This window comes from Lynx rufus, unplaced genomic scaffold (genome assembly GCF_022079265.1).
Source record: "Lynx rufus isolate CCGP_SWC_20201006 ecotype Redwood Valley unplaced genomic scaffold, mLynRuf1.p SCAF_3, whole genome shotgun sequence".
NCBI classification, from domain to species: Eukaryota; Metazoa; Chordata; class Mammalia; order Carnivora; family Felidae; genus Lynx; species Lynx rufus.
Genome location: NW_025814845.1, coordinates 119,691,375 through 119,716,024, shown reverse-complemented (window position 1 = coordinate 119,716,024; position 24,650 = coordinate 119,691,375). Strand labels below are relative to the sequence as shown.

The window sequence follows — 24,650 nt, the reverse complement described above, 5'->3', positions numbered from 1 at the left end:
ATATATTTGATCTTCTTCCCATTTTGGAACCAAGCTTCTAAACCCCCTTGAATTCCTGTAAAGAGAATAGTCAAGGTATCGTTTGTTATGTTAATGAGGCGACTCTAGAAAGCACCTAAGGATAGGGGCTGATTAACTGGGGAGCCAATCTTGTGTTTAGAGGGTTAGAAATTTCAGTTCCACCCTTTCAACCCCCCACAACCTGTAGGGAGGGAAAAGGGGCTGAATCAATCATCAGTGACCAAAAACTAAATCAATCATGTCTATGTAATAAAGCCTCCATAAAAACCCAAAGGGCCTATTAATTAGGGGAGCTTCCAGGTTGGTGAACATGTAGAGGTACTGGGAGAGTGGCACCCTCAGAGAAGGCAAGGAAGCTCTGCACCCCCTACCCTGGCTGTTTCTGAGTCATACCCTTTTATAATAAGCCGGTAATCTAGTAAGTAAAATGTTTCTCTGAGTTCTGTGAGCCACTCTAGCAAATTAGTTGAACCCAAGAGGGAGTCATTGGAACCTCCCATCTATAGCCAGTTGGTCAGAAGCACAGGTGACAATCTAAACTTGCAATTGTCATCTAAAGTGAGGGCAGTCTTGTGGGACAGGGCCCTTACCTTACCCTTGCAATTGTCATCTAAAGTGAGGGCAGTCTTGTGGGACAGGGATCTGATGCTCTCTTGGGATAGATAGTGTCAGAAATGACTTGAATTGTAGGATACCCAGCTGGTGTCAGAGAATTGCCTGGTAGTATTGGAAAAATTACACATTGGAATTGGGAATTGGTGTCAGCATCATAGCAAACATGCATGGTCTTTACCTCAATCCATCCAACTCACAACACCCAAAGGGACTGAATGTGATGTCTTTCTTTTTTCTTTCCTTTCTTTTCCTTTTCTTTCTTTTCTTCCTTCTTACTTTCTTTCCTTCTTTTTTCTTTTTTTTTTTTTTTTGTCTGTTACATAAACTAACTCATTTATTATAGACTAGCAATGTTTCAAATGGTGGAGCTGCTCCTGGCCTCTCAAGTCCTTCAGTCTTCTGATGGCAGATGTTACTGTGATGGCAGAAGTAGTGATGTAGGTCTGGGTACTACCTGCTGCTGTTTTCATGCAGGAATCACAGTGCCAGATCCCCGCAGCTTGTCTTTTCATCTTGGTTTAGCCTAAGAAGGAGCAAGTGTACTTGGCTTGCTGACTAATTTCAATTTTCTTCACCATTTTCCTGAGGGAGGCACCATAATGAGTTCCATGTTTACTGATGATTCCAACCTTCTTGGTGCATTTAGCCATGTCATCACAAACTAGGTCTGAGTCCAGAAACTGAATGGGATTTATTTCTACATCCCATTACTTTTGCCAGCTCTGTTTTCTATTGTTTGTTATGGCTTTTAAAACTCTTTATGTATTATTCTTTTCTTCTAAGGGCAGGAAAAAGTCCATTTGAATGAATAGTTTAGTTCTTTTTAAAATCACATCTTTAGAGCACACCAGGAAAACCAAATAAACAGGGAGGAAACTGGCACTTTGCACTGGTTTAATATGAAGCACAAAATGGTGAGATGCTATACGCAGTTGGGGACTAATGCAAAAATACAAAAGATAGAAAAAATTTTAAACTGTTAGTCATTCAGAGACTAAAATAAATGTAGTGCTAACAACTGGTCCATTGAAATGAAAATATAATAATATTGACTTAAAGTCCACAATTCCATTAAGTGCTTAACTGATTCTCTTGCCCTGTAGGTCTGTCCCTTCCTCTCCTCCTTTATCTTCTTAGAGGTATAGAGAGAAATAGACTTGATTTTAGAGTGTTCTTTCTTTCTTTCTCACAGGTCAAGTGACTTTCTAATGTCCTTATTGGGTTCTCACAATTCTAATTAATATAGAACCCGGGTCTTTCTAAGGTCCAATGAAGTCGTTAATAAAAGAAATAGATATATAACATTTAGTTGGCCACTTTACTAATCAGTACCCACTGAAATGAAAGCAGTTACTCTCTGTTAGTAAATGAATTCTAGGGCTCTCCAGATCCCAGCATCCTCTGCTGTGCCTCTGAATGTGCGCATCCCTATTATGGGCACCAGGGTGCTTACCAAGTGCAACTCTGAGCCATCTTATCTGAAGTATTTGGTTTTTGAGAATTGGGATGTTGATCTTTTGTAATGTGTTTTCACCCATCCTATGAGCTCCTATTGAATTCACAGGAAATCAAAAGATTCTATCTCGTTTGGTTTATGTACAGCAAGCCAAATGCTTGAAGAAATTTAGTGGATGATAGAAAAACTGTCTAATGATGAACATTAAGTCTTTGTTTCCAGAGTCTGTAACAATTAGAGGAAAACTAGCAACATTTTAAACAGGGGGGTGGGAGGGGGACATGTTTTAAAAACCATTTAAGAATTCTGTTGTTTTTTGTTTAACGCTGTGGAGTTATATTGCTATCTGTGCTTCTGGAAACACACACACACACACACACACACACACACAAACTAGATAGAGTTATCTCCTATTTAAATAGTGAGTAATATAGAGAATATGAATGTTTTTAAAAGAAATACTGAGACCACTGCAGTGGTCAAATAAAGGAGCACTGAGTTTAGTGACTTGCCAGGCAAGGAAATACACATCAGTGAGGAAATTCAGGGTGGTTCACTAAAGAGGAGAAGTCAGGGACCCATGCATCCCAGAAAGGGGAAGTTCACTGTGTTTGTGCTAATTAAGGACCAAAGCTTACATACAAGAGAGGGTGAAATGTCTCCGTAGTACTGATATAACTGCTTAAAACAAATCACATTTTTCATTGGTCACAGAAGGCTCTTCATTTGGGTCTGGTGAGGATCTAACATACCAATCATTGTTTATCTTTAGCTGGTGGGTGCTTTAAATTCATAGCAGTTTCAGCTAAGGCTGTTTAGAACCAACTGTGGGAGATACAACATCCACTTTTATATCTCCTAGGCAAGAGCTGTCGCAGGTACAGAGTTCATTTATAGTCCCTCCTATTGATTTTCATCTATCTAGACAAAACACAGTGATTACAGAAGGATAGGCAAATTATCAGATTTTCAGGTCTACACCACAATTTTGATGAGGGGGGCTAATTTTATAAAATATCACTGTCTTTATCAGAGTCCCTTCAGACTCCTTTTGTTACAGAATCATCAGATGGTTGGAATAGTGATGGTTCAATATTTATGATTTTGTTAACAATTGACAGGACAAGAGCAATACTTAGGAACAAGGAGAGAAAGAGCATAACTAATGTATACAGAATACCCCCAACTAGCTTCCTGTTTTACCAAGCCCAAGCCATGAAAGTAGATGTCATAGATTGGTTTGTTCAATTTCAACAACCGGTTGTTTTCTTCTAAGTTTTATGCAAGTCCCATGAACTGGTCCTAGAACTTACACCAAGAAGAAACAAAAGATGCTAACCAGTGTGAAAACAGAATCTTGATTTGCCATTAAACAAACTGGAGCAATTCTGTTATCTATACTATCAAAGCAAGTACACGGAGGCTCATGTATTAACAATCATGTATTAACAATGTATTACATATATAGTTTCATATGCAATGACAAACAGGTGAGAGAAAGATTTGTATACAGCTTTCAATTTTTATTTTTATTTTTATTTTGAGAGAGAAAATGAGCATGTATGAGCAAGAGAGGGACAAGGGGGGGGGGCGGAGAGAGAGAGAGAGGGAGAGAGAATCTTAACTAGGTTCAAAGCCCAGCATGGAGCCCATTGTGGAGCTCAGTCTCAACACCATGAGACCCATTACTGGACTCATACCTTAAACCACTTATAAAAGTTGACTCAAAATGGATCACAGGGGTTTAGTCAGTTAAGCAGTCAAGTGTGCAACTCTTGATTTGGGCTCTGGTCATGATCTCACAGTTGTGAAATGGAGCCCCATGACTGGCTCCACACTGACAGTGCAGAGCCTGCTTGGGATTCTCTCTCTCCCTCCCTCTGCCCCTTCCCTGCTTTTGTGCATACATGTGTGTGCACTCTCTCTTTCTCTCTCTCTCAAAATAAATAAATAAACTTTAAAAAAATGGATTATAGACTTAAATGTAATCCCTGAAACCATGAAACTCTAGAAGAAAACATAGGGACAAAGTTCTTAACATGAGCAGTGGTAATGATTTTTCAGATATGACATCTAAAGCGCAAGCCACAAAATCAAAAGAAACTATCAAGAAAGTGAAAAAGATAACCTATGAAATGGGGGGGGGGAATTTGCAAACCATAGATTTGGTAAGGAGTTAATATCCAAAATATATAAAGAACTCATACAACTCAACAGCAAGCAAGGAAGAAGGAAAGAAAGATAGAAAGAAAGAGTGGGCAAAGGACCTGTATGGACATTTTTCCAAAGAAGATATATGAAAGGTCAACAGGCACATGAAAAGATGCTCAACATCGCTAGTCATTAGGGAAATGCAAATCAAAACCACAATGACATTACCTCATGCCGTTAGAATGTCCATGATCAAAAACACCAGAGATAACAAATGCTGGTGTGGATGTGGCAAAAGGGAACTCTTGTGCACTACTGGTGGGATTGTAAGACAGTCACTAAGGAAAACAGTATGGAGCTTCCTCAAAACTCCTAAAAATAACATATGATACAGCAATTCCACCTCTGGAAATATTCAAAGGAAACAAAAACATTAACAAAAAGATCTGTGCATCCCCACATTGACAGCACCATTATTTACAATAGCCAAGACATGGAGACAACCTTAGTGTCCATCAATGGACGAATGGATAAAGAAGTTGTGGTATATATACACAATGTAATATTATTTAGCCATAAAACAGGGAAATCCTACCATTTGCAAGAACATAGATGGAACTTGAAGGCATTTTGCTAACTGAAATAAGCCAGACAGAGGAAGAAAAATACTGTACGATCTCACTTAAATGTGGAATCTAAAAGAAGAAAAAAAGAGATTAGACTTACCAGAGGTGAATTGTTGGGAGAGGGAGAATTGGAAGAAGGTGGTCAAAAAGTACTAGCTTCTAGTTACAAGACAAATAAGCACTAGGGATGTAATGTACATGATGACCACAGTTAACACTGTTGTACAATATACAGGAAAGTTCCCATGAGAATAGATTGATCCTAACAGCTCTCATCACAAGAAGAATTTTTTTTCCTTTTTTTCTTTTCTTCTTTATTTACTTTTTATTGTACCTATATAAGAAAGTAGACATTAGCTGAACCTATTGTAATCACTTCACAATCTATATAAATCAAACCATCATGGTGCATGCCTTAAACTTTTCTCAAACTGGGCAGGAAGGGGGAAGTATGGGAAGTATGGATAAAGAATAGAAAAAAAGTATGTTCAGTGGGTATTTATTTTTTTTCAACGTTTATTTATTTTTGGGACAGAGAGAGACAGAGCATGAACGGGGGAGGGTCAGAGAGAGAGGGAGACACAGAATCGGAAACAGGCTCCAGGCTCTGAGCCATCAGCCCAGAGCCTGACGCGGGGCTCAAACTCACGGACCGCGAGATCGTGACCTGGCTGAAGTCGGACGCTTAACCGACTGCGCCACCCAGGCGCCCCAACAGTGGGTATTTATTGATGCCTCAAGGTAATGAGAATTTAAATCTTGTGAAGGGTCTTGTTAACACTCCCAGTCAACATTTCTCTCTCCCTGGGTTGGCATTAATTTAACTTCCACAAAGGAAAAATAAACAAGAGCCTGTATACCCATGTATGGTATCAGGAGGAATCCAGAGATTTTCCAAAGGCTGCAGTGCTGATCAGAGGTTGCCTGATGAACAGGATGAGCAGAGGAAGAGCATCACATCCAGCAGGGGATATGGAACATGAGTACAACTAAAGAAAACTTAGTTACAATGAGGAGTTGCTCTGAAGCTCAGATATAGCTAATGTTTTCACACCGGTGAGGCAGAATCTACAACTGCAATCAAATGCATTTACAACGTTCAGGGAAATGTAACAGTCATAGAAACTTGTTCTGATACATTTTTTTCCATCAATGGCATTCTCTTGTTTTACTATCCTAATTAAAATGTGAAATTAACTCTATTTTGTAAAACTAAGATTTGTAAGCCACAGAATTTAGGTTTAAAAAAAATCATAATCCTTAGCTCCAGAAAATATATCAGGATATATCCTAACACTTTAAGTAATGAGTGCAAATGCATCCCTTCTACAACTCAAGTTTTTCCCCAGAGGATTTTTGAGTGGATATTAGGTACATTTTATATAAAAACACTTTTAAACCTTTGTGTTATATCTCTAAACTTTCCTAGCATTTCCAAGCAGTTGTACAGGTTTGGTCAGTTTTATAAACATAGATTTTTCTTTTCCATCTAATATTGTCTTTTTTGAAGGATCTGAGTTTAAAGCTTCATAAAAGCTCTTTGGGCAAATTAGGTAGATCAAAATGGTTCGTCTCTGTCACTGGGGAAAGGGAAAAATTCTTCCCAGAGAATTCATGTTGCAATAGCTGTGTGCTAAATGCATCTGACTGAATTAAAACAAGCAAACAAAACAGGAAGACAGGGTCCAAACATCTAAATATGATTTAAAGGACATGTTGGGAGATGCTTGCATCTAGAATAGTTTCAGAAAAGCTTAATGTATCAGAGGAAAAAAGGGGGAGGGGGCAGGTATTATGGTGACTGTATTAGTCACTGTTCTCCAGAAACACAGAACAGTAGGAGTAGAAGAGGTATAGGAAGTGTGTGTGTGTGAGAGACAGACAGAAACAGAGTATTGGTTCACACAGTTGTAGAGCTGGCAAATTTGAAATCTGCAGGGTAGGCCAGCAAGTGGGCAACTGAGGCAAGTTTTTATGTTGCAGTCTGAGTTAGAATTGCTTCTTCTTGGGGAAACCTGTCATTGCTCTTAAGACCTTCAGCTGATTGGATGAAAGCCACACCCACATTCCGTTTTACTTAAATTCAACTGATTGTAAACATTGATCACAGCGAAAGAATACCTTCACACCAGTGTCTAGACTAGTGTTTGTCAAAAATACTGGGCATCATCTTTTTTGTTGACACGTAAAATTAACTTACATCACAGTAACAGTTTTGCCAAAAACTTTATTTATTGATTGATTGATTTACTTACTTACTTACTTACTTATTTCAATAAGTATTCAATGGGGCACCTGGGTGGCTCAGTCAATTAAGAGTCTGACTTCGGCTCAGGTCATGATCTCACAGTTGGTGAGTTTAAGCCCACACCGGGCTCTGTGCTGACAGCCCAAAGCCTGGAGCTTGCTTCAGATTCTGTGTCTCCTTCTCTCTCTGTCCCTCCCCTGCTTGTGTTCTCTCTCTCTCAAAAATAAGTAAATAAACATTTTAAAAATAAACAAATACATTCAAGTTAATTAGCTTACAGTATACTATTGGCTTCAGGTGTAGAACCCACTGAATCATCACTTATATATGACACCCAGTACTCATCCCAACAAATGCCCTCCTCAATGCTCATCACCCATTAGCCCATCCCCCCACCTACCACCCCTCCAGCAACCTCAGTTTGTTTTCTATCTTTAAGAGTCTTTTATGGTTTGCCTCCCTCTCCGTTTTTATCTTATTTTTCCTTCCCTTCCCCTATGTTCATCTGTTTTCTTTCTTAAATTCCAGGTATGAGTGAAATCATAGGACATTTGTCTTTCTCTGACTGCCATATTTCATTTAGCATAATACACTCTAGTTGCATCCACATTGTTGCAAATGTCAAGATTTCATTCTTTTTGATGGCTGAATAATATTCCAGTGTGTGTGTGTGTGTGTGTGTGTGTGTGTGTGTATAAAACCATAGATAGATATAGATATAGACATAGATATAGATAGATATAGATATAGATATAGATATAGATATAGATATAGATATAGACAGATATACCACATCTTCTTTATCCATTCATCAGTCAATGGACATTTGGGCTCTTTCCATACTTTGGCTATTGTTGATAGTGCTGCTATAAACATTAAGGTACATGTTGGGTTGCTCTCCTCTTGAAGCAGACTACAGATCCGCCTTCAGCACCACTGGAATCTCGTGCACGTGCTGCATGAGAAAAGCAGCCACATGTGTCTTAAGAAGTGTTTCTCCTCTGTTCCCTAGTGATACTTATTCCCAGTCTGTTGTGTCAGCCAGTATTAATACATAGAAAGAAATCCAGAATCTGGAAAATTATGGAAATAATTTTGGAAAGGATAATCTTGATAGAAATAGCATATTTTGATCCTTGATTCATGACTTCTGCCTGGGCCTGCCTAGGAAAACCAAAAGTCCATGTAGTGTAATATAACTGTGGAAAATCATGCTGGGCAAAGGACCTTGGCTTAAGGGGCCATCATATTTTTGTTCTATGGTTGGTGCCATAAAATTCATATGCTCTGAGTTGGAAAATATTTCCTTTCCTTATAAACCCCAAGGAACACTTTTTAAAAGAAATTATATGCCCTAAAGATTGAGCTTTCATCTTATTTTAAAAAGAGTGAAATTGTAAAAACTACTATCAGTATCATTATTATGCCCACTTAGAATCATAGACCTGAAGACCGAAAATGACCTCAGAGGTTGTACCCATTTTTATGTTTTAGCATGTTCGGTGAAAGACGTGGGGGTAAAGCATTACCTTGAAATTGTTTTGTAAACTTCAAGGGAGCTACTAGATTGGATTCCCTTTGGTATAGTCCAGGCAAAGAATAAACTGAGAAGCCTCTTTTTAGATGCTGCTTATGGAATCACCATTCCTTCCGTTTTAAATTTTTTAAATATAGTATATACAAATACTAACTAGTCTTCTAGAAGCTGGAAAGAGCTCATGTAAACACAAAGATGAAGTGGAAATCCAGGAGAGGCAGATTGAAAGGAAAGGCAGGATGAAGGAAACAGAGAAAGGCTTTGACAAAGCAAACACACACACACACACACACACACACACACACACATCTGTGTGTGTTAAACCTCACCCACAACATTTCTTTTCACAGTTGAGTATCTCCTGAGCATTATATATAATAGGAGCCAATGTCAAATTATGCAACAGCATAGTTCAGAAAGCATATAATCCAAAGTCTTCAAAACAAATTTTGTCTTCATAAAGTATATCTCAAGTGATTGTTACACTGAATTTCCCTTACCATTACTACAGCAATGGGTTTAGTCTGTCACTGACCTATTAGCTATGACCTATTCTGCCATTTTTTATTCTGTGACTCTATAGTCTCATTCAACATGATGTGTAACAGAGCCACTTCCATTTTCCATAAGGGTCTATAAGATTTATGTATTTGGCATTTGATTGCTTTAGTGGAACCTACTGGGACCATTTATAGCTTGTGCTATAAAAAAAAAGGCACTTTTATTTCTAGAAAATAAATACTTTACCCAAGAGTTTGTAAGTTGAGTGGAAGCTTTTCATTTCTCTAGCAATTGTTGACTTGTGGTCTGGCAGAGAGGAATTGCTGACAAATTGAATGCTTCCCCTGGGAAAATAAAAGCTCAGCGTATATTCTTTGCCTGATAAGTACTTGCCAAGAATTAGGCTAATGACATTTGTTGGCTCTCTGGCTTGCCCATTTTTGTAAGGCCTGGACTAACAATGGAGATGACACAGAGCTAGACTGCGGTTTACTTTACCTTCCAACCTTTCCTCCCTAATTATTGTCTTGCCAGACCTTAAGAAGAACTCTACCAGATGTCATTCCCCATTCATTTAGAGCTTAGTTAGATGGTTCCAAGGTTTGGCCAAACCCACTTACAAGGATATATGAATATACTTGGCTCTACATTCTGGGCTGTGATGAGTAGAACTTTATTTTTATGTCTCTGCAGAGCTTCCTTTTGACCCTTTTTTCACGTGACTCCTCCTTTCCCAACACTTCCAAATCAAATTGCTCTTGAAACACTCTTCTATCTCCTTTGGGCTGACTGTAGACATAAGCTGAGATGGGGATGTGACATTTGTCTCTTTCTTTGTAGGAGAATAAGTGATTCTGGTTTTCAAGCCCACTATTTCAGAGCTGCTTTTAGCTGACATTAGAGTAGCCACCCTGGGGGATGTGTCCTGTGTTGAACACCTATAAAAAACTGTAGGGACTTGGTTTGGTTGGAATCACATCTTCCTAAGGTATAGAGTGTATTATGGCTTTTTAGGAAATATTACTTTCATTACACATACATAACAATTTTTATTATACTATCTCATTTCTTTTTTTTTTTTTCTGTTGGGTTGTGGGGAAGGAGAGAAATGCTAAGCTACAAAGCAAATAAAACTGTAGAATCATTCTTAAGAAAATGAAAACACGTATATAAAAGCTATCCATTTCTTGAGAATTCAGTATAACCACCACAATGTTAGTATCGCACTTGAAAGCAATGTAAGCAACATGTCAAAGAGCAAAGTGGCCCAATTTAACTAGTACTTGGAAGTCCTTGCAAGCCCCTAGCATTAGTTCATTTATTTCTGTCCACTTTTAAAAAATAATGTGCTATAAAAAAAAAAGCTTAGCATACCATCACAGCTATTTTATTTATTTTTTGTGTTTATTTATTTATTTATTTATTTATGTTTATGTTTTCATTAATTCATAAAATATTTATTTATTTATTTAAATATAATTTATCATCAAGTTAGCTAACATACAGTGTATACAGTGTGCTCTTGGCTTCAGGAGTAGATTCCCATGATACATCACTTACATACAACACCCAGTGCTCATCCCAACAATTGTTCTTCTCAATGTCCATCACCCATTTTCCCCTCCTCCCCACCTTCCCCCCCATCAGCCCTCAGCTTGTTCTCTGTATTAAGAGTCTCTTATGGTTTACCTCCCTCTCTGTTTGAAACTATTTTTTTCTCCTTCCCTTCCCCCATGGTCTTCTGTTAAGTTTCTCAGATTCCACATATGAGTGAAAACATGGTATCTGTCTTTCTCTGACTTCACTCAGCATAATACCCTCCAGTTCCATCCATGTTGTTACAAATGGCAAGATTTCATTCTTTCCCATTGCCCAGTAGTATTCCATTGTGTGTGTGTGTATATGTATATGTATATGTATATGTATATGTATGTGTATATGTATATATCACATCTTCTTTATCCATTATCAGTTATCACAGACATTTCAAAGGGAAGACTTTACTTTTGCATGGTGTCTGGCTGCATCAATTACTGAGATAAAGAACAAAGTATTCAGCCATGCCTTATACTATCTCATTTCTAATGCCAATCAAGCACAAACCTATATGTCCAGTGTTATGTGATCAGTTTCTAGAACATGAGCAGAACACTGGACTATGGCGGGGGTGGGGGGAGGAGTTAAATAATATATACTATGGAAATGTAAAAGAATATTTTTTTAAATTTTTTAATGTTTTATTATTTATTTTTGAGAGTGAGTGAAACAGCACGAGCAGGGTGGGGCAGAGAGAGAGGGAAACACAGAATCCAAAGCAGGATCCAGGCTCTAAGCTGTCAGCACAGAGCCCGTTGAAGGGCTCAAACTCACCACAAGATCATGACCTGAGCCAAAATCGGATGCTCAACCGATAAGCCACCCAAGTGCCTCTGTGAAAGAGTATTGTTATTATTTTTTTTAAAGATGTCTCTAGAACTAGACCCTCAAGTTTAAAGATCAGTTCACAGCCTGTGCACACAGTATTTTGCAGAAGTAGTTCTAAGCTAAGAGGATAACAACCTGGATTGCAGGTTCTGACTCCCTTTCTAACTAGAATAAAACCACAGGTCCATGCTATGATATCACTACATTTTTTAAAAACCATTATCTACATTTTTATGAAGCAAGGTAATATATTTACAAACTGCACCTAGGTCAAATTATTGGCAGTGCTCATTCTATTCTTTAAATCTATGTTTAGGTCAGTTTTTCTCCAGGAGGCAGTCAGTCATTCAACAAGTATTTATTGAGCCCTGTAATTTCTAGGATCTTTGCCAAGGGCTAGGAACTCCATAATGAAAATAAGCTACTGATATGGAAAGAGAACCAGACATAGAGACAATTCACTCAAGTACTAGCAAGGAGATATGTGCATAAGTGACAGAGATGAACCATCACCCAGGGAAGTTTTTCCAAGGAGCAATGTTCAAATTGGGCCTTGAAGGATGACTAAGAATTTTTAGCTTCACCGTTAGCTTCACAAACTGCACATAACTTAGAATAAGCTAACTCATAGGCTCCAAAGGCAGCAAGAGAGGTAGGAGATGACGGGGGGTGGGGAGCCATGGTGGAAAGAATCCAGACCATGGAGGGCTTTGCATACTTTTAGATTTATTGACTAGCTATGTGACCTTGAGTGAGGCACAATTACTGAACTATAGGCACTTCACTTGTCAAATGTCATGTATGCCCGTCCCTGTATTCAAAGTGGTGGTAAGCATTGGATTTTCACATGAGATCTCAGATATTAAAGGATTCAGTTGTAATATGCCAGTGGGGTTAAGATCACACCTCTGGATGTGCCAGTGCACCTCTGTACCCAGATAGTTGGTGTGACTTCCCAAGAACTCATCCTCCTCACATGTGGATAAGCCTCCGGAGAGCTTAAAGTTTGCATTTGATTTATCAAGTTGCACCAACTTATGCTGAGTAATACTATTTTTCCAAACTGGGACATAATAAGTTAATATGTTTTCTTTATTGCTGTGACAGTGCCACCTACCAAGGGGGACAGAAAGAACTAGGGAATGGTAAACCTGGAAGGAACTCAGAAAGGTTTTAATTCCATCCCTCTTTGGAGAGAAAAAATAATGAGGTTCTGAGAAAGACCTGAGCTTTCTCTGGCTCTATCTAGATGGTATCCAAAAATGAGAATGATTGTTCTGATCTCCAAAGAGGAATTTGCTATATATATTGCATTGGTCTGCATTGCATTGTATTGCATAATATTACATTACATTACATTACATTACATTACATTACATTACATTACATTACATTACATTCTCTGGAAGGAAGAGTTTGCTTCAACATCCTCCTTGAATCCTATAGAGTCTTGAGAAGGAAGAAGGCACAATGTGTTCTCCCTTCCAGTTATGCCATGTGGAGCCCCAACTCCCAAAGAGAAATGGCCATTGCATGTGATCATGCAATTGGTGTATTTTTTCTTTCCTCCTAGTTGGAAACTTCTGCTAATAGAATCTCATCCTTTTTTTAATATTCTAAAGTCTTGCTTTGAGAGTACTTCGGGTAGTTTTGTTTTGTGTCAAGGGCAGGATGTGGTGCCCCTATTGAGGCATGCAAAACAATCGAAGAAAAGCTTCTGGTCTTTACTTTTTCCCCCTGCTTCCACTGCAGTAATATTGAAGAACTCTATTTTAAGAAGGCGAGAAAGGGCACAGATAACTTGTATTGTCATACATAGCAATAACGTGTTGGGTTTTATTCTTCAAAATGGAGAGCCAAATATATCATCAAGACAGTTTGGGGACATCTCCAAAAAGAATACCAAACACCTCTGTCACACTGCATTACACCTGCCGCCCCTGTAGCCCCTCCCACCTGGCAGTGAACACAAAGATCCCTTCCTCCATCACCTGCCCACACATTTCCAAAGACTGCATAAGTGAATATAGAAACACTGTCTGGGAAGTAACATTGCTGTAGCTTTGAAGAATACAATGAGAGAAATGACTGTAGATAGCTCATCTGTTTGCTTTTTAGTTTTCCCCTCCTTTTCTGAAAAACCTGATTTGCACAAAACAACCTGTTGTTCCTCAAGAAGAGAATGGACATGCACCTGTGTGTTGGGGACTCCAAAAGGAGGGCCACCTCTCCTCCCCTGCTTTGGGTCATGGGTGGCCACACCCTGAATCACTGAAGGAAGAATCAGGCAGGCCCATGGAGTTACTGAATAGAAGTGAATTATGCAAAAGAAAAGAGGGTGGAATAATATCCTTGTGCAGGAAGGGGATGTGGCATATCTCACCCAACAAAGAACATGGTTTTAAATTGCTACTCACAACTCCAGGAACACTGGAGACAGCTAGGGAAAGAAAATGAAAGTTGGTCTCATGCAATTTGACTTTTTCTCTTACCTAATTTTGTTAATTCTTCTATCTCAAGTTACTTTCTTTTCCCTGAAATTATACCTCTACTGGGGAAGAATACATTATATTTATCATAGTTCTATTCTGTAGACATGCAACTTAGCTGTACGCATCAAGCCTCGAACACATTTCATCACAATGAGGCACTGTGAAGCATTTTCCAAAGAAAAATGGTATTAACTGACACTACGTGAAAATTGATAGTGATAGGTATTATGATGAGGTGGTGCTTATGGAAGTCAGATACATTTTAAAGTTCGTGGCTGCAGAAGTTAAATGCTTATGACAATGAAGCTATTTGAAAATGTCATGGAGTATTAAAAAACATGAGTATGATATTAGATTTTCATTGGGTAATTATTAAACATTTGAGATCAAATATCCTATTCAATTAAATCTTTTTTCAGGCTCAAGGCCATAAGCCATTAACATTTGACAATGACTGCTACCTTATCATTTAGTACTTGATTTGACTCATTTGAGAGTCAGCATTTATTTGTTTTTTGTTTTTATTTTTTTCTCAACATGGAATGCTTCATGAATTCCTGTGTCATCCTCACACAGGGCCATGCTAATGTTCTCTGTATTGTTCCAGTTTTAGTATATTTAGTATATGTGCTGCCAAAGCAAGCATGAGAGTCAGCATTTATTTTAGATGTATTTTCAAAATTGTCTTTAGCAATACATAATCTATTTTTCATTTTAAGGTGTTTTCCAATCATTTCATTTGAAAAGAAGAGATTATATCAGAAACCAAAATTGGTACCTAAGTTACATCAAAATTAGATCTTCCTGAATATAGTATTTGGGTAAAACACTTAGGATATATTTCCTTTTTTAAAAAACTCAATGGGAGATAATTATGAAAATGTAAATGCATTATGCCCTTCAATTCAAGAAGCTTGAAATTCTGCAGTTGGGTATTTTTCTCCATTATTACTTCCAATTGCTTTCTAAGCCATTGCCATTCCAAAATTCACTTTTCTACTTCTCTTCACCTCACTGTGCACTCAGATCTTTTCCTCGTCCAGACTGGTCCTGTCAGTTCCTATTCCCTGACTCCTATCTCTTCCATCTTGTTTGTCTCTTATTTTTCTTCTTTCTCATTGGCAGATTGCACACTTCCTAGCCCAGAGCTCCACATGTATCAGGCACTTGGGACATGTTGGTCCTGTTTACCCCCATCCTGCATCCCCCATTATGAGCTTATATGTTCTGTTTAGAACATTATAGCATTAATTTCGTTCTACATAGTTCTTTTCTTAATAATTCATTCTCCTGACTCATGAAGGAGAAAAAAGGAACTTAATAATAATAGCTCAAACCATAAAAATGATGTGCCCACACTTCCCCACCTACACAGTCTCTCCCATCCAGTGCCTCCTGTGACCCTGTCTTTACCACAGTCTTACAGATGGGGGAGCAGGGATGGAGGCACCTGCCTATGGCACAGAGATCACGTGTGGGAGGGCTGCCTCTGGTCTTCCCACCTAAACTTAGCGACCTGATGCTTCCATTTCAATAGCTGCCCAGGAAAAAAGTGTGATGGTTAATCAGATCCCATGAATATCGCTCTTGTCCCCAACTTTAAACTCTGATTTGTCCACAGGAAAAATAGTTTTAATGTCCTTGATATTGTATCCTTCTAATTTTCCTCAGATTAACTTAGATTCAGGCTACCTTCTGAAGTCAACGGGGAATGTTTGATTATCAATGTCAAATTCAAATCCAAAATGTTTCATTTGTCATTCTCCCAAAATAGGAGTATGAAATATAGGAACATTTAAAAAAATTTTTTTAACATTTATTTATTTTTGAGAGACAGAGAGAAGCAGAGCATGAGCAGGGGAGGGGGAGAGAGAGAGAGATACAGAATCTGAAGCAGGCTCCAGGCTCTGAGCTGTTTGTTATCACAGAGCCTGATGCGGGGCTTGAACTCACGAACTGCAAGATCATGACCTGAGCTGAAGTCAGACACTCAAATAACTGAGCCATCCAGGCGCCCCAATAGGAACATTTTTTATCAGAGATGCAGTAAAATCCTTTAATTTCATCTGCACCAGTGGTTCTCAATGAAAGATTATTTTTCTCCCTAGGGGACATTTGGCAATGTCTAGAGACTTTTTTTTTTTAATTGTTACAATTGGAGGATGGGGTAGGTGAGAGACTGCTGTCGGTTTCTAGTAGGTAGAGGTCAAGGATACTGCTCAACATCCTACAATCCACAGGACAGCCCCTCACAACAAAGAATTATCCAGCCTAAATGTCAATAGTATTGAGGTTGAAAAATGCTGCCCTAGAGTGTAACTAGATATGTAGCTGTTATCATTTGATATAGCAAATAACAAAGTATCATCCTTTGATAAGATGATTATGGTTATGCTTGAAACTCTCCTTTTTTTTTTTTTTTTACCTCTGGATGGTAGTTTTATATCAGACTTACACAGTGGGATGAAACTAACTCAAAGGCTTCTTATTTTCCATTTTGTTACTTATTTTCCTTCACTGGCTCCCAAAGGCAACTGTCCCCAACGATTAGTTCTTGATCTTCTTCTTTTTTTTTTTTTTTACAGTTACTTCCTTATTGAAATACATAACATCGTCTATGCAAAGTCTTTCATAAATTGGACTTTCATGCAATCCAACGTCTGCATTCTTATTCATTATACACTAAACCACCTCTCATCATTTGGGATGTAATTGTTAATGCATCAGCTGGCTGCCTGCCTGCTTCTGGGTCCAGGGGAAGAAGCTGCACCTGTGAAGAGTGCTACCAACTCAAGCCTGGGAGGGCACAGCTAAGGCCTAGGCAACCATCCTCTCTGGCCCCCACTGGAAAGGATCATAGTCACGTCCCACACCTCCTCTCCTCCTCAGAATGCCCTGACTTCCAAAGCTAAGGGCCCTGTAACTGACCCTCACAGGTGGGACCTCCATCTTAGCAGGGGCTCCCTGGCCATTCCAACCACTTCCTCTTTCTTATATTCCAATCCCTTCTACCCCCCACTCCCAACCCTTTCCCCAGCAAGTGATGGTGCATAGCCAACCAACAGGAGAGACTAAGTCAGAGCCACACATGCAAGTCAAGGTGACTGGTAGAGACCAAGTCCTTTCCTCCACATTGCTCCTGGCTTGGCTCCTGTTTCAAAGTCCAGGGACCAACCGGTCTGAGAGTAGAAAAGGGCAATGCCTGAATCAGCTTCTTCAGGGCCCCAGGATGTCTGATGTCAGGTGCTCAGCCAGGATCATACTACTCTAAAGACAGTGTCTAAGAGGCAGTGTCTGACAAAGTACAAAAATTGTATAATATAGGAGCATCTGGGTGGCTCAGTCAGTTAAGCATCTGACTCTTGATTTCGGCTTAGGTTATGATCTCACAGTTTCATGAGTTCTAGCTCCACATCGGGCTCCACCCTGACTCTTCAGAGCTTGCTTGGGATTCTCTCTCTCCTCTCTCTGTCCCTCCCCATCTTGGGCTCTCTCTGTCTCTCTCAAATAAATAAACTTAAAAAAATTATAAAAATTGGGGTGCCTGGGGGGGGGAGCCTGGGTGGCTTAGTCAGTTAAGCACCCGATTTCGGCTCAAGCTATGATCTCTCAGTCTTGGGTTCCAGCCTCACGTCAGGCTGTGTGCTGACAGCTCGGAGGCTGGAGCCTGCTTTGGATTCTGTGTCTGTCTGTCTCTCCCCTGCTCATACTCTACACATCTCTCTCTCTTTCTCTCAAAATCTCAAAAATAAATAAACATTAAAATTTTTTTTTAAAAATTGGGGTGCCTGTGTGGCTCAGTCGGTTGACTTCGGCTCAGGTCATGATCTCACAGTTTGTGAGTTCGAGCCCTGCATCGGGCTCTGTGCTGACAGCTCGATCCTGGAGCCTGCTTCGAATTCTGTGTCTCGTCTCTCTGCCCCTCCCCAACTTGTGTTCTGTCTCTGTCTCTGTCTCTTAAAAATGTAAAAATACATGTAAAAAAATTTTTTAATTATAAAAATTTTATAACATATATTTAGCTCTTTATTGTTATTTTGAAAAACTGGACTTTAAAACTCCCTCTCAGAGACTCCCTGAGTACACCCAAATATACATTACACCCAAATATACATTTCTTGCCTTTGTCCGTTCCTGAAACTTTTTCCCAAATCTCCAAGTATCCAAAATAACTGATGAACTTTTCATTTGGACTTCTTATCATCCCTTCAAAGCCAAATCTGAAATTAAACTCCCAAGTTGTCTTCCCCTCCTAACTTCTCTATATCTGCTCACATTACACAATTCCTCCAGCTGCCCGATTTAAGCTCAGAGTCCCTCTCTGACAGCCTTCCTCACGTGTTCTGGCTTCTCATCCCCCAAACCTGTCAATTCTCCTTTATTCTCTCTAAACTGTCCATTTCTTCTCCACTATCACCGCCCAATGCTTAAGCCCTTACTGTCTCATGAAATCTGTCCATATCCTCTCTGAAGAAATTATACCTTGTGTCAAGTGACAAAAATAATACAATTGAGCAACCAGTTTGATATCCTTTATTCAAGAGAAAGCCATTCATGGACTGGGGGAGGCAGTGCCTCACAAGCAGTGGAACACTTCCCACAGGATTTGGGCGCGAGGGCAAGTCTCATAGAGCATTAGAAGAGGCAGTGCATGGTTGGCTGGGAGGCTGGGGATTTCTTTATAAGGCTTGCATTTCCCTTTTGAAGTATTTGAGTAGCCAAAGTTGAGTTGGAGGCTTGTATGTTGAGTTTCCTTGACAAGTGTTTCCAGTAAGCACAGGCTGACTTAGGTTTAGATTTTGTGACATGGACTGGGCCACTGGTCCATTTTGTGGGTCCTGATATACAAATTAACTTTATCACTTGCATGTCTTTTGATCCACAACACTTAGCACAAATCTTAGCACTGTGTTTGCTGATTGGTTAGAATTTAAAGTAATTATTTATAGGACGTGTAAATGAGCAAACAAATGGTCTTCTGTACCTAGCTGATTTATACATTTAAAAGTACTGATTTGTACTTATTTTCTCCTGCTTCTCCATTAAATTATGTGCATCGATGTCAGTATAACCTTAATGTGACCACTTTCTTTGAGTGCCTACTGTGTGCCAGGCATCATGCTCGTCATTTTTACCTTTACTATCTCGGGTTATCCTTACAGCTCTGAGGAAGATATTATTCCTGTCATTGTTATTGTTATCATGCTCATTTAACAGTCAAAGAATCTACAATTCAACGGTACTTGGTAACTTTTCTGAGTCTGTATAGCTAATTAATAGCAGAGTGGTCACTTGACGCTATATCCAAAGTCCCTGCTGTTTCTGTGCCACGTAGCTGCTTCTTGGGATTATCTGTACATTTTATTTTAAGAATCTGAGTACAGAAAAACTATTGGTGACAAGAATGTAAAAGGGCCCTCTACTATTTTCACCTAGTTTTTGCATCCTGATGTTAGGACACAAATACCATTTAGATATCTAAATCTTCGAGCGCTTTTCACTAAGAACTGCCTTCCTCCTCAACCTCACGCTGCAGCCAGGCCACACCTAATAACATCACAGCTACCCACACCCAAGCTTGACCATTGAAATGCCATGAGGCTAATCTATCTCTGCTGGTCATGTGAAATAAAGATAAGCAAATCAGGATACATGGGGGACACGCAGGATACATGCATGGACGAGTGGAGAAAGCTAGCTGGTATTCAGAGAATACAGAATGAAGCAAACGCCCAGAGAGAAGTCTTAACAAGAAGCCATGTGGATCTAGGGGGCAGAAACTTAGGGTAGCTGCTAGGGTCTAAAGATTTTCAGACCCCATTTTTTGAGAAATCCATATCATATACATTTGGGATGTGAAAATATCTTTGTCTCTACTTGTTGATCCTTTTTCATCATGGATATTTTGATTCAGAGAATCTTGTTTGCAATAGATTTTGCCCATTTCAATTTTTTAAAAAATGTTTATTTATTATTTTTGATAGAGAGCAAGTGGGGAAAGGGCAGAGAGAGAGGGAGACAGAGGATCTGAAGTGGGCTCTGTGCTAACAGCAGAGAGCCCAACATGGGGCTCAAACTCACGAACTGTGAGATTATGACCTGAGCTGAAGTTGGACGCTCAACTGACTGAGCCACCCAGGTGCTCCTTGCCCATTTCCCTTTTGAAGCATTTGAGTTGCATTGATCCAGGAGCATTAATCATAGGAGTGGCACTCAGAGTCAAAACCAGAGCACAGGACTAGAAGTCTGCAGTCCAGACAAGACCTTGCCACTACCCTGCACAGACCTGGCCCAGTTACTTTATTTTCCTGAAACTACTTGCCTAGATATACAATGAGACTAATATTTGTCCTAATCTGTAGTATGGTTATCAGAACAAAATAAAGCTTATATGACAGAACTTCAAAAAAGAGTAAACTTGAAGTGTTATTTTGACTCATGATTTCAAAATCAAAACAAAACAAAACAAAACAAAACTACATACTTGATGAATTTAAGTGGTTTCAAACTAGAAACAAGACCAGTATCATATCTTTAAATAACATAAAAGGATTTCTGGTATATTTGTCTTACACTTTTCTGTACTTATCAAAATATCCACAGTAATATCAATAATCTTCTTTAAAGAGAAGATAGATGGATCATAAACATGAAATTCAGCAGGTGCGTTTACCTTGCATTTATATATCAGTGCATTCCTGGTGCACCAAATGAGCACAACTTGTGATGTAATCAAATTATGATTTTAGCTGTATGTTCTTTTAACATTTTTTTCAGTGGTGGTGCTGGGAAGAAAGGTTCTTCCCTTCCTCCTACAATGGATACTTGGCAGTCACACAACTTTTCTAATCACTCTCAGATAAAAACATCTTACAGCCATATTAAATCAAAAACACAGTGTCAGTCTGGTCATTAGAATTCACAGCCCGAAGCAGTAATTAAATATCAGAACTTGTTCTGTGTTATGCCTTCTCTGCAGCTATTAGCCAGAGCTGGGACAAGGGGGGGAGGGCAGAGGCCATCTTCTGCTCTTCCCATGTTCATGGTTCTCCTGGCTTCCTAGCAAAGCTTTGATCCTTCGGCTAGCCCCAGAGAGAGGGGAGATGGGGGACAGAGCATAGTCTGGTGTGGCAAGTATTGTTGCATCCGATGTTGGGGCCCCTGGATGGCAACTATTTAATGGCGACTCTTTCTTCCGTTGGTGTTTTCATGAGTTCCTTAAAGAGTCCGGACTATGGAACGTGCAGTTACTCATCTTTCACCATTTCTGCAGTTGACAGGGATCTGGTGGTCAGCTTCCAGCTTCCCACTGGGATCACATTGCCTCCTCGACAGGTTCTGTTGGGCAGATGACCCACCTCTGGCCCACACGCATGCTCTCCTTGTCCCAGTCTTCATGGGTACTTAATTACTTCCCAAAGGCAGGCCTCTCCACTCTCCCTACCCTGCCAAAGCCACATGAACTTTTTTGGTAATGCATCAGTCACATGAAGGACATGTCAGCTCTCTAACAGGTTCATTGAAGCCCACTCTCCCTGGGCTGGAGGTGAAGAATGTAGCTCTACTCCTTGCCCACACCCTACTTGGGTGGTGGTAGAGATGCCTATCAGCTTTTTCTAAAGTACTCTCTTTACAAATCCTCCATTCTTGTTCTACATGTTGCCTTTTTATGATATGCTCGATCTGATTTAGGGGTTTAGTAGTTGTGGAACTGGTTAGTAAAACTTTCTGTTGTAAACTTTGTAGGTGGTAGTCTGCCTATACTCACTTTGTTAGCTCATATATATTATATTGGTGCCTCAGTTTCAACTGAGGCCTAGAGAGTCCTATTTCAACATCCTTTTACAAGTGATTATTTGTAACAATGGCTCCCCAGTGGAGGGAAACCTGCTCTTTCTTCCAATCCACACACATTGCACAGGCTCAATATGGAGCCAGGTTAACCATCATCAAAGAAGCCTGTGACCCAGTGTGGACAAGAGGAAATAAGATAGACCCCCTATATCCTTGTCTCTTACAGTCCACTTGGACAGTTTTTAAACAGTGAGAATCTGAGTTCAGGTGCCTGGGTGGCTCATTCTGTTAAGCATCCGACGTCAGTTCAGGTCATGGTCTCGCAGTTTGTGAGTTTGAGCCCCTCATTGGGCTCTGTGTTGACAGCTCAGAGCCTGGAACCTACTTCAGATTCTGTGTCTCCCTCTCTCTCTGCCCCTCCCCTGCTCATGGTCTGTCTCTCTCAGTCTCTCTCTCTCTTTCTCTCAAAAATAAATAAACATTTAAAAAAAATAAGAAGAAAAAAAGAATCTGAGTTCAAGACATCATACCAGATCCTCAAAGTAATAAAATAAGGAAATATAATGTGGGCACTGTGTTCAGGGAAATTGTAGCCTGTTGTGAGAGCAAATGGATATATAAACAATACAAAAGAGTATATCAGAAGGCAGAGAAAGAAAATGAGGGGAGAAAGGAAGCAAACAAAGGAAACAGTGAGCAAAAGATGGGAGTGTTGAATATGAGTGAAATTTAAAACTACCAAGCTTTGGTTCTTTGGAACCCTAATGTGTAAGACCTTTTAGGAATAGACTCAGGTTAATAATCCTGCATTAAGCAGGGGGAACAGGGCCTCACATAGGGCTCATGACATTCTCTAGAAAAGCAAAGCACTTCTTTCTCTATAAAAAAGGAGCATGTATTTTGAAACCCTTGGCTTTAGAAGCAAAATGCAAACCCTGCATTAGATGATTTTTCTATCTAATTCTCTCACTGTCATCCAACTTCTCCTTTACCCTTATCAATTGCAGGAGGAAATAAGCTAACACATCAACCTTTCCATCTGAACTGGGCTTGGATTTCTCTGGAGAAAGAATACTACATTGTGGATGAAGACTCCACGTTCTTAGAAGTGACCGTTACGCGCAGAGGGTATCTTGAAGAAACATCCTTTATCAGTGAGTAAATTTGGATTGGTTGATGGTAATAGGTAACAGAAACATGACATCTAAGCTTGGAAACAATTATGAGAGAACAGATTGGAAGAGAATCAGCAACCAGTTTGGGGAAACTTCTAAAGAAAATTTATGAAACGGTGCCATAGTTTTTACTCAATGTGAGTTATGGGCTTAAATATACACTCCAACTTTTCATCCTCCTCCTCCTGTTGGGACTTTCCTGGAAGGTTACATTATTTCTCTTTCCAACCCAGAAGATGCCAGGAAAATTTCATAGCCACATATCACAATCCCCAAGTCACTCAGTTTCTTTTAAAGTTGTTTTTAAGCATATAATACATGATTATGCTTAGTTCCAGCTATTTCTTTTGAAAAATTATTTGTGAGTACATGGTAATTATTATGTTTTGTTGTAGCTATTCTTTTGATTATATATAATTGTTTTCACCCTGCTATTAGATTATAAATTCCTCCAAAACATGTACAGCATCAAATTTTTCTATGTTCTACAACTTGGGGTAAACAGATATATAATGACTACATAATACATGTCATTATCATCATTAATTATTAACAATAATTTTTGTAATAATGCATTAGATTTTTATAATATCTGTAGCTGCCAAAACTTTCAGAGATCATTTTGTCTTTATTTTTCGCTAACTATTGACAAGACAGATAGGAGTGTGTTATCTTCATCTTACAAATGAGCTTCCTGAGTTTCCCAGACATTCGGAATCCAGAGACCTGCCAACATATCAAAACTATTTGGAGAGAAGCCAGGAAGGAGATGGCTGAGAACAGGCAATTAAGAAAAGACAAGCTTTTCCCTAGTCTCCTCTCCAGGCCTGAGGCTCTGGGATCAGACTGTTCCCCTAGGAAAAGAGGTCAGCATAAGAACACTCTGATTTCTGGGTGGTCCTCAGCCTTAGTCTATGCTGCGGGTTACTTTCTCAACACACAGTAGAACTTACTGCAGGAACTTCAGGTGAAATATGCCTCCTTTTTCTTTTAGGGTTCTGTCTTTATAATTCTTTATCTCAGGGATTTCTCATAGGCATAAGATTGGGGTTAGTATGTCAAGAAGTATTTTCATATCCTGCCTAAGGAAAAAACTCATCTATCTGCCCAGAACCATTTGGATGGTTATAGAGTAAACTCTTCAGAGAGATGTCCCCAGCCTCCTTATCTGAACCAGCCCCTACACAGGTGCTATCCCCATGTCCTGCTTTATTCTACATGGACCATCCCTGGCATGCCTCATATGTCCATCTGTCCACTGTCTGTCTTCCTCAGTAGATTTCCAGCTCCACTAGGGCAGGTACTACATCCTGGGTAATGCCCAATTCTGAAAACAGCATGGGGCATATGGTAGTCACCCATGTATTGTTAAGTAAACTACATACAGTCAACTCTTCTGTCCTACAAAACACTACTTAAAACCACATCAACACCAAAGTAGGGAAACTTAGTGCTGCAAGAAGTCCATCTAATCCCTTCACCCCACCCCATGCTGGGGCTGGCAGTCAAAGTGAAGGAGCTAGAAGAAAACAAGACAAAGCAAAACAAAACAAACCAACTGTGGGGTTTGAATTCCTGCTCTGATACATATTGTTTTTTGTGATGCTTTA

General features: G+C 39.4%; 1 protein-coding gene, 2 non-coding genes and 1 pseudogene across 3 annotated transcripts in view; 1 reads left to right on the top strand and 3 right to left on the bottom strand.

Moving 5' to 3' along the window:
* The window catches only part of FREM3 (FRAS1 related extracellular matrix 3), an 85,452-nt gene that overhangs the window by 29,483 nt on the left and 31,319 nt on the right, over positions 1-24,650 (top strand). The window contains exon 3 of the mRNA XM_047092075.1: positions 22,873-23,019. Coding sequence (XP_046948031.1) covers positions 22,873-23,019 — 147 coding nt within the window. The remainder of the gene's footprint in view (positions 1-22,872; positions 23,020-24,650) is intronic.
* On the bottom strand, positions 981-1,286 carry LOC124520403 (60S ribosomal protein L37a-like; annotated as a pseudogene).
* Positions 11,100-11,219, bottom strand: LOC124521468 (small nucleolar RNA SNORA15). The gene has a single exon (XR_006964548.1). It is a non-coding gene; the product is annotated as a small nucleolar RNA SNORA15 (small nucleolar RNA).
* Positions 14,603-14,708, bottom strand: LOC124521415 (U6 spliceosomal RNA). The gene has a single exon (XR_006964510.1). It is a non-coding gene; the product is annotated as a U6 spliceosomal RNA (small nuclear RNA).